General features: G+C 32.4%; 1 protein-coding gene across 1 annotated transcript in view; it reads right to left on the minus strand.

The window, feature by feature from the left end:
* The window catches only part of NAALADL2 (N-acetylated alpha-linked acidic dipeptidase like 2), a gene marked incomplete at its 5' end in the record, with an annotated part of 708,847 nt that overhangs the window by 145,760 nt on the left and 549,161 nt on the right, over positions 1–13,926 (minus strand). The window contains one exon of the mRNA XM_019627205.1: positions 13,134–13,252. Coding sequence (XP_019482750.1) covers positions 13,134–13,252 — 119 coding nt within the window. The remainder of the gene's footprint in view (positions 1–13,133; positions 13,253–13,926) is intronic.

Here is a 13,926-nt window from a genome sequence, read left to right on the forward strand (position 1 = left end):
TCCACTTTTATTCAACATAGTCATAAATTAATTTTCAACTAGATTTCTAGTGGAAGGTTTTATAGATTTAACAAGTAGTAATTATTTTACAGTGGATTCCCTTCCTGCACATCCTTCTCCTATTTTCTTTATTTAATCATTGTCAGAGCATTCATTGGATCACTTACTACTCACACTAGTCAGCTCTACTGTCTGATGCAGTTTACTGCCAGATGAAAATCAATAGAATCACCCATCATTATTCCAAAGAATATAAAGATTGATTTTGAAATCTCCCATTTACTTGGTTTTGGAATGCTTCTCATACTGTCTTGGGCATTTCCTTTCTCTCACAAACAATATGATGCATCATGAGGTCCCGTTTTATAAACTAAACCTACCCTTCAGTCTGATTCGTACCATCATTACTCTTGCTCTCTGCTTTCCAATGACTCCTTCTCGTTTCCTAGAATAAGCTGAGCTCCCACTTTCCTCGGAGGCTGCAGTCATGTGGGTTTCTCTGCCTGACTCCTTCTCTTCTTCCTCTTTAACTAGATAATCCTTACAAACACTTTAAATCAAAAACTCAAAAATGACTTTTCCAGGAAAAATTTCCTAGATACCCTAGGAAATTCTAGGTCAGTACTTCTAGGTCAGTACTTCCCAGAATCCTGGTTATAGTCTATCAATACTCTATACTTTGTCTCAGAGACTTGGCATAGTTTGTATTTTTATGTATGTTTTTCTGATAACCATTTCCTGTAGACTCCATTTCCTATAGATAATCATCCCTCTTTTATTACTGCTATATCCTTTACAACTAAAACAGTATCCAGCACCTAGAATGTGTTTAATAAGATTTGCCTTAGGGCTTTTGTGAGTTTTGGCATGTAAGGCAGTATGCTACAGTGAAACACTGGGCAAGCACAGTTTATTATTTTGTTCATTGCTATACCCCTGCACATATAGAGACGCTGAATAAATATATTTGTAAGAATGAATAGGATTGGAGCTTTGTCTGAGTCCTATTGTAGCTACATATCTGCCGTAATCTTGATCTTCACTTCTATGGGTAGCAGTCAATTATCTATAAAATGAGTTTTTTCAAGAGTGAATTTTAATTATATTTTCAGCACTAAAAAAGCTTTAAAACCAAGATATTCAATTATTTACCTTGCTATTATCATTACTACATTGGTTCTAGTAATAGAATATCCTTCTGAGAAAAAAATCAACATTGTTAGATTGGGCAAATATTTATTGGACAAGAATATATTGCCTTTAATTCTAATCAATATCCCAACAAGGCTTTCATGGAATTTGACAAGCTAATGTTTTATGTTTACAGGCAAGAACAAAGGGCAGGAAGAGTCAAGGTATTCTTACAGAAGAATTAAGCAGGGGCCATGAACTACCAAAAAAAAAGTCTTATTTTAAAGATATTCCCCAAAAAAAAAATAAATAAAAAAAAATAAAGATATAAGACTAAAACAGTATTCTGTTTATCCACTAATGGACAAATAGACTGAGAAATAGAATGGAGAGCCCAGAAACAAGCCTATACATACACAGAAACTTAATATATAACAGTTTTATTATATAATATTGGGGAAGGATGTAACTCTCAATAAATTAAGTAGGAAAATAGAAACTGCATCCCCTAGATTAATCATCATCATCATCATAATGGTAAATTAAATCTTTAAATGTTAAAGTAAAAAAAGTTATAAAAAATTATGAAGCAGTATAAGAATATTTTCTCAGGGCATGAAAGAATGTCTTAAAGCCCTAAAAACACTAAACATAAAGGAATAGATTGCTAACCTAGATTACACTGAAATGAATAACTGTTCATCAAAAAATACAATAAAAAGAGTGAAAGATAAATGTCAAAACCTGGAAGAAGATATTTGCAACACATGTAACTCACAAGTGCAGGATCAGAATAAATAAATATCTCCTATGAATCAATAAAGAAGACAAACAATACAAAAAAAATGGGAATGATTTTACCAGGCACTTAGAAAATATACATACAAACTAACATCTACACAACCCAAATTGACAATATGTAAAGGCACTCAAGTTCATCAGCAATCTGAGAAAGGCATGTAGTTTAAACCAGAATTAGACAGCATTTACACATATCAGATTAGCAAAATTGGGAAAAAATGCCAACTTTGGTAGAGCATTGTATAAAAGAGATTTGTCACACATGACTTCAAGAATTGAGACTGCATAAATTCACTTAGTTTATCAGCACTGAAAATTAAGGCCACCTGTGTCAACATACCTATTTTTTTCCCCAGGAGATTCTTATGAAAATAAGGTTTTAAACTAATAAATATCTTCACTGTTTACTTTAAGAAATTTCTATGAATCAATATATCCAGACAAATAGCTTACTCTTCTGTGCAAATACCTCTCCTCTCTGGAAAATACATTGCTCGCTTGGATAAATGGCTTGTTTATCAAACAATTGTCCCTTCATCATGTCCACCAACTTTAATCTATTGTCATAAATTTTTTCCATTAACAATCATTTCTCTGAAGTAAATCATTTACCTTAAAACTTGAGCCCAGACACTCAGATCTTCTAAAAATATTTTCCCCCAGGATACTCCCTCCTGAGCTACTATTAAGATTCAGTCAAGGTGTTGTCCTCCCTTTGTGAAGTCCCAGTAATAAGCTTTGAGTGATCAACAGATTAGTCTGATGATATTGGGGGACTTAGCAGTCAACCATCCTAGCAATTTAGTATTACCTAATAAGGTTAAAATTATTCATATCTTATGAGCCAGTAATTCCATTCCTGGGTGTATATCCTAGAGAAACTCTTATACATGGAGGTGTGCAAAACTGTTCTAAATAATTGTTGAAAACATCACAAATGCCCATCAACAGTAGAACAATACATACACAAAATTTGGTATATTTATGCAGTGGAAAGTTTTACAGTAATAAAAAATAAACAAACTGCAGTTATACCTATCAGTGTGGATGATGAGAGAAATTAGCATCCCTTCATCACCAATCAAACTTTATGTTACTATTCTAAAACTTAAAACCCAGCTAACACATATCTTTAACACTTTTCTCCAAAGGCACACACACCTTTATTCTGAACTAATGCTGCCGCTCTCTTTTATAATATGCATTTGTATCTCCTGTCAGAAATATATATTTCCTTGTTTGCTTTCCTTCTCTTGGTTTCAAAATATATATTTGGATCCCTTTTCATAAGTATATCTGACTTCCCATATTGTTATTCTCTCTGCTTTCAAAATATATACTTGCGTCACTTTTCAAATGTATGAATACATTAGCAGTCATTTCACACTGGTTAACTTTTGAGCAGGACTGCTCTCTCTTGATCCCCAAAATTTTCTCTAAAGGCTGTGGGGTGGTGGATATATTAGATCTATTTATGTATATAAAAGAAGACTTGAAAACCAAGTGAAGTTCTGAGATGCTGGTACGCCTAGTGGTCAATCCCCTTTACTTGTATTTGCCTGCAGATCTTAAATAACCAATAAAATCATTATTTCAAATTCTTGAATCTGTGGTATGATGCCCACACAATAAATCCGATGGAGCAAAGAAGCAAATCACAAAAAAATATGTGCTCTATAATTGTTTATAGAAATTAAAAAAAGTGGGAGAATCTAAACAATATATTGTTTAAGGATGCATATAGAGGAGATGAAATTATAAAGAAATACAACAAAAGGATTCTCAAAAAACTAAGCATAATGCTGTATCTCACGTCTACGATGACTGAGGATGGACACCTAGGAAGGGGTTGGCATTATTCTAGTTCGCTCTTTTTTTTTTTTTTTTCCCCATCTCCTGTCCTCTTTTGGGTGGTTATAATGACTAGACATACCAGAATACATAGCAACCTCTTAGCGGAAATTCCTCCATTGTTTAGCATTGAGTTTGCCTTTCCCAAAATACTGATTCTTACTTATGTGTGGACAGAAACATTGTTATAACTGGTAGCATATTTGGTGGTCATCTCTGAAACACTATTGCTACTTCCCAATTTACACTATTTTGCAGCAGTCACATATTATACATGGGATTGACTCCAGTTCCAAGTGAAAGCATGATTGTTCTACATTGATTAGGTTAACTTTAACTCCTTTACCACAGTGATCAGTTTAACTAAACTAGGCTTAACCCAATCACCACAGCTATTTCCCTAGTCACAGGAATGATACAAATTAAGAACAAGACCAATTCAGAATAATAATATGGGGGTCCATTTTGCTAAGCCTTTATAGAGATCAGCATTAAATCTCTTGCTTTGACAGAACTGTGTACAGTACGATTCCAAGGTCTGATGGCAGCATTTTTCCACTGTGGAAGAACTCAACTGATTAAATGTCCAACAGGGAGAAGGGCAGAACTGAGAGCATGATAGGTAAGATGGGACTGTGCTTGAACTTTGCCTGGAGAGTGTCTCATTCAGGCTTTTCAGTTACATGAGAAAAACAGAATTGTATTTTTGTTAAACAACTTTGCATATGGTTCTTTATTAAATAGCAAGCAAAAACATCCTAACTGATATGTACATTTTTCATTTTTGAGAGAAATTTCTCTAAAACGGTTTACCATCTTCCTTGCTTTCTTAAATGTCAGTAATTAAAAGGATCATAACTATTTTTCTTCGTGACTTGAAAATATAATTATGATTGTTATTGTTTTGTTTCAGAATGCAGAAATATTACTTTTGACCCCCACTAAATGGTTCCAGGACACTTTAATTCAAATATAATGACATGCTAAATGTTAATTTTATAAAGTTAGATATATTAAACAAGCCCTAACTGAGTCAAAATAAATATTGCTTTTCTATTACAATAATTTTCAAGCAAAATTTTGTTTGATTTTTTTCAAATCTATTATAATTTTTGCTCAGTTCCTAAAATTCAATTTAATATCATATAACTATTCATATTTTTGGAAAACATTTATTGTATCCTAAAATACCATTTGATGTGGGCTCTTCAATGGTGATTCAAATGATGACTATAATAGATGCTAAAAAAATCTGCAGTTTTTAATATTTTCTATGTCTACTCCAACAACAGCAAAATGTACAAGTCTAAAGATTATAAAAACAAAACGGCATGCCATTTACACTTTTCTGGAAAAGAAGACATACACACATACATACTTACACATAATTATATATAATTCAGTTTTCCACGGAATAATACTGAGAGTGATTAGCACTGAAAATCTGTATTGCTGATTAGTTCATACCACATGACATGTGTGGGCGGGGCGCATGTTGTATTATATTCACTTGTGGGGGCAGTGGGTACTGTCCCCAGGACATTCAGGCAGCAGAATCAAAGTCCATTATAACATTCTCCAAAAGACTGCCCTGAGTCTTCTGCTTTGTTATGTTATAGTAGATATTTTTTAAATAAGTGGTTACTGTCTGGAATTTTAAATTTCTTTTATTATTATTATGCAGAGGCATTGTTTAAAGGGTATTTTTGGAAGGACAATTTGACCTGCCTACCTGAAGCTAATCTTTATCCACTGACTACTCTGCCCTTGACCGTGTACTTCTAACAGCATTTTAAGAAGGATATTGTCTGAGAATGGTATGAAAAGACAAAGAATCTCTTGTTTGAAGTGAGGAAACAATGCAGAAATTAATATTTAAATTAACTTTCAACTTATCTAAAAATCCCTGAAATAAGAAGAAGCACTTATATTTAGAGCACACAAAATTCAGTTATCACCAAACATGTTCCTTTATGAGATGAGGCTAGTGCTTCCTGAAGTAGAAAGAAACCCTTCCTGAAGCAGGTTGACTGTGTCTTTAAAGGATTGTCATGTTCTAGACCAGTGATCATATAGCTTCTTATTCTGATTTATGTCACTAGTATATTTATGTTCTGTAACAAACACATGTTCAAATCAGTCTTTATGTACATATAAAAGAACAATGCATGTTCAGAGAATAGCAACCTTTCTATTTACGCCTACCTTAATATGCAGTAATAATTTGTTTAATATGTTGTAGTAAACTAGCTACTTTTGGTGATCAACATCTCTTTAAAATGTGAGTCAGATTTTGACAATCTTATATTGTGTAATAATTTGCTTTTGAGTAATGAAGACAAAAAAAGTGAAGCTGATAGTAAAAGCATGTCTTTACAAAGTACAATATTTGTGCAGTATAATTAAAAACAATAAACCAAACCTACCTAAGCGAGAGAAAATAGTCAGCACAATCTCCAATGTTAGTAAATGAAGATATTGAGTTTAATTATACATTTATGATGAAAATACACACCTATAATACTTTCTTTTCAAAGTGGAAGAGGTTGGTTTTAATATCCCATCATCTCCCTTGAGTAGTTTCAACCAACATTCTTTATTACAAAGTGCATTCTCCACATTGTAAATACATGTTGGGATATTTCCTGGTTTAGCTCATGTCATGAAAACAGAGTGTAGATTTCTATGGAGACATTTTGCATCGAGTAACAGTAATTTGATACAGCAGGCAAAAAAATTCCAAAGTGTTTTTAACAATAAAAACAAAAGCTTTAAATCCACATCTTCGGAATAACCTCAAATGTATACATGCGTGGCATTAAAGAGTATTACTACACTTGTTTTGCTAAACAGAATGCTATATTCTCATATTTTATCCAAACAATACATCCACATTAGAGACACTTGGAAGACACTCAGATTGGCTCATTCAGATTACAAATCATAAATGGTTTTTCTAAGCATTTCAAAGGCTGAGCCAAAAATTCTATTAGCTCATGCATACAACATGCCTTTGAAATTCAGGAAACTGAATAAAACATATGTGGTCTCTTTCCTTTTTTCCTACTTTATTTATATAAGGCTAGTGAGCTGTATTTTTAAGCTATAGCTGAGAATGCTATCTCAAGAGAAATAAAAAAACAAATCTGTATTTCAGTTTGTCTTTCTATTCTGTAGTTATAAAATGAGTAGATTGTTTTAAGTTTTCAGTGATCAGGCTCTGTGAATCTTAATACTACAACAACTAATACAAACATTTTTTAATAGTGACATTTAATAATAATTGCAGATTTATATTTCACAAGTCAAGTGTTTAAAATAATATATTAGTGGAACATGACTCTATTAATCAAAGTGATCCTGGTTAATCATTTCTAAAGGATGACTGACAGTCAACTGCAATTAATATTAACTGAAAGTGTTAAAAATTAGAATTATTTAAATATTTTTCATCATGAAGACACCTCCACCAGCCTTTATTCACAGCACTGCAAAATTGAGTTAACATTTATAGCTATAAGTAAGGGCAGATATCACTATGTCGCTAGAATAGAAACTATAAAATAATCACTAGCCTTCATTTTTATACTTTACACAAATACTGTCTTATCATGCAATTTAATCTCATTGTGATACTTCCTCCGCGTAAATAAATACCATAATATTCCTACTACTTTCTTTTTGGTATATGGTGATATCCAAACAAATTTAGTAAAAGCCCTATTTTGACACTGTATAAGAAAAGGAAAAAAATGTACATCCACTTAAGAACAGCATTTTTAAAAACTTATACTAGTTAAAAACATATTAGTGCATATCCTATAATACTAAAAATAATAACAAAAAAAACCAAACTTTTTTTTTCTTAGGTGAGGAAAAAAACAAAACAAAACAGTGAAAGGACTAATAAACTGATATTTCTTGAGGAAGCTCTAAAGCACAATTAGGTAACTTGCTGGTTTCCATGGTAGCACATGTATAAGGAAATCTTTTACTGGATGCACCTTTCATACTCAGAAATTTAAAAATATAATATAGAGCACTTGGGGTTCCTGAGAAATAGTGCTGTTAATCCAATTAGATGGTAGATAGTACTATTCTTCTGCTACCCCGGTGTGCCATACTCACATCTGAATTTACAGTCCTTTCCTTCTGTTTCACTTAAAATACAATTTATCAGTCTTCATTTATTGAATGTCTATTTTGGCAAAGTTTTACCAAGAAAATGCTAATAAAACATATTATAAATCCAAAAACATATAAAATAAATGCAGGGCATTATATCTACTAAAGGTGGTACAAAGAAATGGGTGGCAAGCTGTGTGAAGCTCATCATGGAGAGTAGCAGAGAACTAGGATTAGGCATAAATGAAGAGAAAAACAATTTTAAAATCTGAAATAACTCGTTCCAAATGTATAGTGAATGTTGCTTGGGTGAATATATTTCTTTTTTCCATTCTTTTTTAATTGTGGTAAAATACACCTAATATAAAATTAGTCATCTTAATTATTTTTAAGTGTATAGTTCAGTGGTATTGAATACATTTATAATGTGTAACCTTCACCACCACCCATCTGCATAACTCTTTTCACCTTTTAACACAGTATCTCTATGCCAATTAAGTGGCATCTCCCCATTCCTTCTTTCTCCAGTCCCTGACAACAACCATTCTATTTTCTGTTTCCATGATTTTGATCACTCTCAGTACCTCACATATGTGGAATCATACAGTATTTGTCTTTTTGTGATTGGTATATTTCACTTAGCATGAAGCCCTCAAGTTTCATTCATCTTGTAGCATATGTCAGACACCCCTTCCTTTTTTAAGGCTGAGTAATATTCCATTGTATGTATATACCACATTTTGCTTATCCATTCATCTATGTATGAACGGTTAGGTTGCTTTCATATTTTAGCTATTGTGGATAATGCTGCTATCAACATGGATATACAAATGTCTCTTCAAAATCCCACTTTCAGTTTTGTGGGGTATATCCTTAGAAGTATAATTGATCTATTGTATGGTAATTCTATTTTTTTTTTAGGATTTCCCATACTGTACCATTTTGCATTCCAACAAAAGGTGCACAAGGGTTTCAATTTCTCCATGTCCTTGCCAACACTTGTTAGTTTCTGTTTTGTTTTGATTTCTAATAGTAGCCATTCTAATGGGTGTGTAGTGGATAAATATGCTTTTGAACAATTTCTTCTTTTTGTAATATTATTTTCCACTCTACCCCAGGTCTTTTATCCTCTCCCTTTTTGTTCTCCATCCTCTGCATAAATGTTTCCTGGGTAACATCATCTGCTAATCGGTGATGATGAAAATGTTCTATAATCTGTGCTTTCCTCTGTAATAGCCACTAGCCATATGTTATTACTAAGCGTGAGAATTGTGGTTAATGAGTTTGAGAAAATAAAATTCTAATTACATTTTTTAACTTAATTTAAATCCACCTGTGACTAGTGGCTACTATATCAGGTAATAGATTTCTAGATCCTACTTCTTTCTGAGCTCCAACCTCATTTATCGAACTGTCTCTTTGACAAATCTGCCTAGATGTCCTATAGCATCCAGAGCTCTACAGGTCCAGTGTTGAATTCATTGTGACTTTCTCCAAGCCAGCCCCTAATTTGGTTAATTCAATAATATTAACTTTGCTTAAGATAGAAATATTGAAATTATCCTTTACTCTCCCCTGTGCTCTATGTCCCATATCCAGTACATCATTTGTCCTGCCATTTAATCTCAAAAATGTCTCTCAAACATGTCTTCTGTTTTTCAAAATACACATCACCATTTCTCACACACTGCCACCAACAACCTTCTCTTTAAAGAATTCTCAAAGAATTTTCAACTCATTGACATTAAAATGAAGTTGACATTTCTCAAATGTCACCTCTCTAGTAAGTCTACGAATCTCCTAGTCAGAGAATAAAGCTCCATCTTCTTCCCTCCCATACCTCGTCCGTATTGCTATCATCTATTCTCAGTATGTCATAGTGAAATGATTTGCTTACCTGTTTACTCCCTTGTACCCATTCCTGTGTATTAATTATGTTTGTATTTCAAGTGCTTTTCTTCATCCTTGGCTTATAGTAGGATACCAGAAAGCTTAGATAACTAATAACAATTTATTATGTAAATGCTAAAGATTTGAAAACATAACTAGAAAATTCCTAGGTGTAGAAGGAGAAGTAAGCCTATTTCAAAACAGAAATCCATGGTGATTTTTACTCACTTATTAAAGGATTAAGCAGTTAAGATTTATATTGGTATTTTATTCATGTTTACACTTTGGAGGAATTAGTTAGGCTTTTATGATAATTAAAAAAATAACAAATGCTATTTTTAAAGGTAATTATAGAGGATAAGGAAACACCTCCAACACTGATGCTGCGTGCGTTGCCCTCTGGCAACTTTATACTATACCACCTGGCTATCATTGAAGCCGTGATAAATTACACATTTTGGAATCAATATTGAGTCTCATTCATTACTTTCTGTGGTTCCACACTTTATATCAAAAAGACAAATGCCACGATAAATTTAAACTTTGGAAAACATTTCTCTTAAAGAACTACAGGGCTCCATTGGAAAACTACTCAAAATGAGAAGAACTCACAGGTCACATTCCATGTAAGTGATTGATGATTGATGTTTTAATTCAGAAAGGTACCAATTATATTCGTAAATGTTTTCACTTTCAAATACTTAGAAATTATAATTCAATTTGACATAAATCATATTTGTGATCTATAATAAAAGGTCTAGAATGCAAAGTTAATAACCTAGAAAGGATGATGAATTGCATTGCATGAATACATGTTTACATTAGATGTATATATTGTATTTATTTAATCGGGTAACATAAAATATAGTATGGTAGTGTGTTGGTGTATATCCATTTCAAACTTTTATTGGGAGAAATAAGACAAAGTATCTTTAATACTTCTGATTTACTGAAATATTTTAGTATTGGTGCAATACAAATAATTTTTATGGTTTATCATTTTACAAAGTGCTTTTCATATTTCATACCATTTTTTAAATAAATGACAGTGGCAGAATTTTATTCTGCCTAGGTGGACTTTTATTCAAATTCCAGTGTTATTTCCACAATATCACAATACTATGTGGCATAGGAAGGTACTAAACATGTGATATACCATGATAGTACCACAATTATCCTTATTGAAACAAAATTTTCTAAAGAGCTTAACCCTTCACAAATTAAACTGCAGGCTCCAGTTGTACACACTAACTTATCAGTGTATTTTCAACATTTAATTAATTGGTTTAGTTGTATGCTTTCATGTCTAAGTTATTATTTTTTCTTTAAAGTGAAAACAGAATTCAGAAAATGCAAGTAAGGGCCTTCTTTGAAGACTTTAGCACTAGTACTTTTGTAATATGTTAATAGTTATACTCAATTACATACATATTGCATTTCTAGAGACAATGTATACATTACCTTTTCAATCTCACAGAATCCTGATAAGGAAAGCCATCATGAGTATACTCCTTTTTGATGTAGAAAATAAATTTCTACTAAATAATATAACAAGTTGGTAGTCAAGACAGAACTGAAATTCATGCTCCATGTTTCTTAAAATATGCTGTATTCAACCCCTCTATGTTTATACTTTGATTTTGTTCTTGATCAAAGAAAATTTGACTTTAAAACACCATATCTATTAAATATTTTATTTTATGGTTCCAAAAGTTCTGCTATTGGTGAAATAAGATTAAACTCTGAAGCACAATATTTTCCTTTGGCTTTTGTCTGCAACATGAGTGGTTATCAAAGGTATAATGATTATTGGGGTAACAGAATCAACTTTGTATAATCATAAGTGGTCATACAAATGTCACCGAACTCTTGCTCTTGCACTTAAGTATGTTTTATTTTTCATAGGCATAGAATTCTTCAAATATCCATATATATAAATACATATACATGCATATATATATATATATTAAACTATACTATATATATTAAACTATACTACATATATACATATATAGTATAGATACCATTTAATGCATAAAGATTAAATTATCCATTTAATGGATAAACACACACACACACACACACACACACACATAGCCAATATATAGACACACTTATCCAAATGTACATAGATATGTGTACTCATTCAAATAGATATATAGATATAGATCTATCATCTATTTATCCATCTATGTATCTACCTCTCTATCATCTCTCCACGTATTAGAAATGCCACTGAAATTTTGAATATTAAGTAATTATTTTCTACAGCCACTTCTATCTTGCTTCATCCAAATAGTAAAAGACAATCAGAGGATGGAGACATTAAAAACTAAATCAAGGAGCTAGAATAGACTGGGAAGTAAAGTGTTAAAAATGTTGTTAAGATTCAGCTGTTTTGAGCTTAAAAGATTTTAAGTAAAATGTGGTCCAAACTCCTGTTGTTTCAAAAGTTCAGAAGAAAAATCACGCAAGTCTTAAATGTCAGGGATAGACCTAGGATTTTAGTCTTTGTATTCTAAGTTCAATCTATTGCCACTCTTCGAGTTCAGTTCATTATACCACATTTCCTGTTTCTAAAGAAGAAAACCAGCCTTGTAAAATTTCTTTAAGAAGATTTAATAATGATTCAATCTTTCAAGTAAGCATACATAAATATAGATTATTTTAAATGTTTGGAGATGCTAATATTCTCTACAAACTTTATTCTGAAAAGACAGGTTATGACAGGTTAAACAAATATTTGATAAAGGTAAGTTTAAACAAACAGTTGATAAATGTAAAAATTCATATGATGTCAGGCATTGAATTTATTTGCTCCATACTGTAAAATTTAATATCCTCTATATGATAATCTTACAGCTAAGAATATACAGTAAAAATATGTATGACAATCATAGAGTAATAACATTTATTATAAATGCAGTCTACCTTTTTTATTAAAGAAAGGAGCTTTTTTTAAAAACTCAAACTACCAAGTAACTTAAATGTTGAAATAAAACTTTGAAGATACAGAAATTCAAAGGGTCATTTTGTATTGCCCTTAATCTAAAATGAAGGGAGTATGTTTGAGAATATACAACAAACCTTCTTTCAGCTTAAGATAAAAAAAAAGCTAGCTGTTATATTAAGGATTGATTTTGTGTACAAATCTTCAGTTATTGGTATGTGGTCTTGATTACATTGCTTATCATCTTTACTCCTCAGTAAAATAATAGGAGATACTTAAAATCCTTTCTAGTATAGTCTACAAATAAAAATATATAGATTTCTCTCAATTGCTTAATTTACTTTCCTCCATCTACCAACAAAAAAGAACACAACTTCCCCAAGACTCATAAATGCATTCCTCTCCTACCTTGGCAATGGTTTCATGAAGGTTGAAAAAAGGATCCATTTCTTCCATGTTTGTTGCATGGTTAGGGAAAAGGGCCTCAGAGAGGAAACTTGGACCCTGTGGAAAATCAGAATAGAAACATTTAAAATTCTTCATTGATTTTGTCTTTCAGGTGCTTATTGGAGTCTCTTTAAAGATTCAAAAGAACTCTAAATTGCTTCAAGGTTTCTGATGATTGTTGGACTTCATTATACTTCTCTAATTATCAATCACATAATATTTATAAATTAAATTGAGTAGAATTCTATAACTCTTGATATTATTTGTATTTATAAAATAATGTTTTCTTAGAAGAGATAATTGCTTTGATCCCCCTTTTTTTTTTAAAGATTTTTATTGGGAAATTGGAGGATGGGAACAGCGCTGGGGAATTGGGAGAAGGGGAACAGAGAAGTTACTGTTATTTTGTTCTTCAGTCTAATTGTGGAGGATGTTGCTTCAGTGGCCCAAGTTGGCACCATCATTGCGCTCTTCCCAGGCAAGACAGATCAGTTGCCAGCTTCTGGACGGCCGCTCACTGTGGCTGCCAGCTGCTCTCGCTGGCTGCTGGCTACACACGGTAGCCCATGGCAACCTACTACAGCAGGGGTTGCAGCCTACGCTGTCGCCAGCGACTCATGGCAGCCCAGCTCCAAGTTGAGCTGTTGTTCAGCATCTTAGCTGTAGAGGGCAGTGCCACTGGCCCTCATATGTGGGATCCGAACCGGGGCCCTCTGGCGTCCCAAGCCAGC

Source organism: Hipposideros armiger, unplaced genomic scaffold, assembly GCF_001890085.2.
Source record: "Hipposideros armiger isolate ML-2016 unplaced genomic scaffold, ASM189008v1 scaffold_723, whole genome shotgun sequence".
Lineage (NCBI taxonomy): Eukaryota > Metazoa > Chordata > Mammalia > Chiroptera > Hipposideridae > Hipposideros > Hipposideros armiger.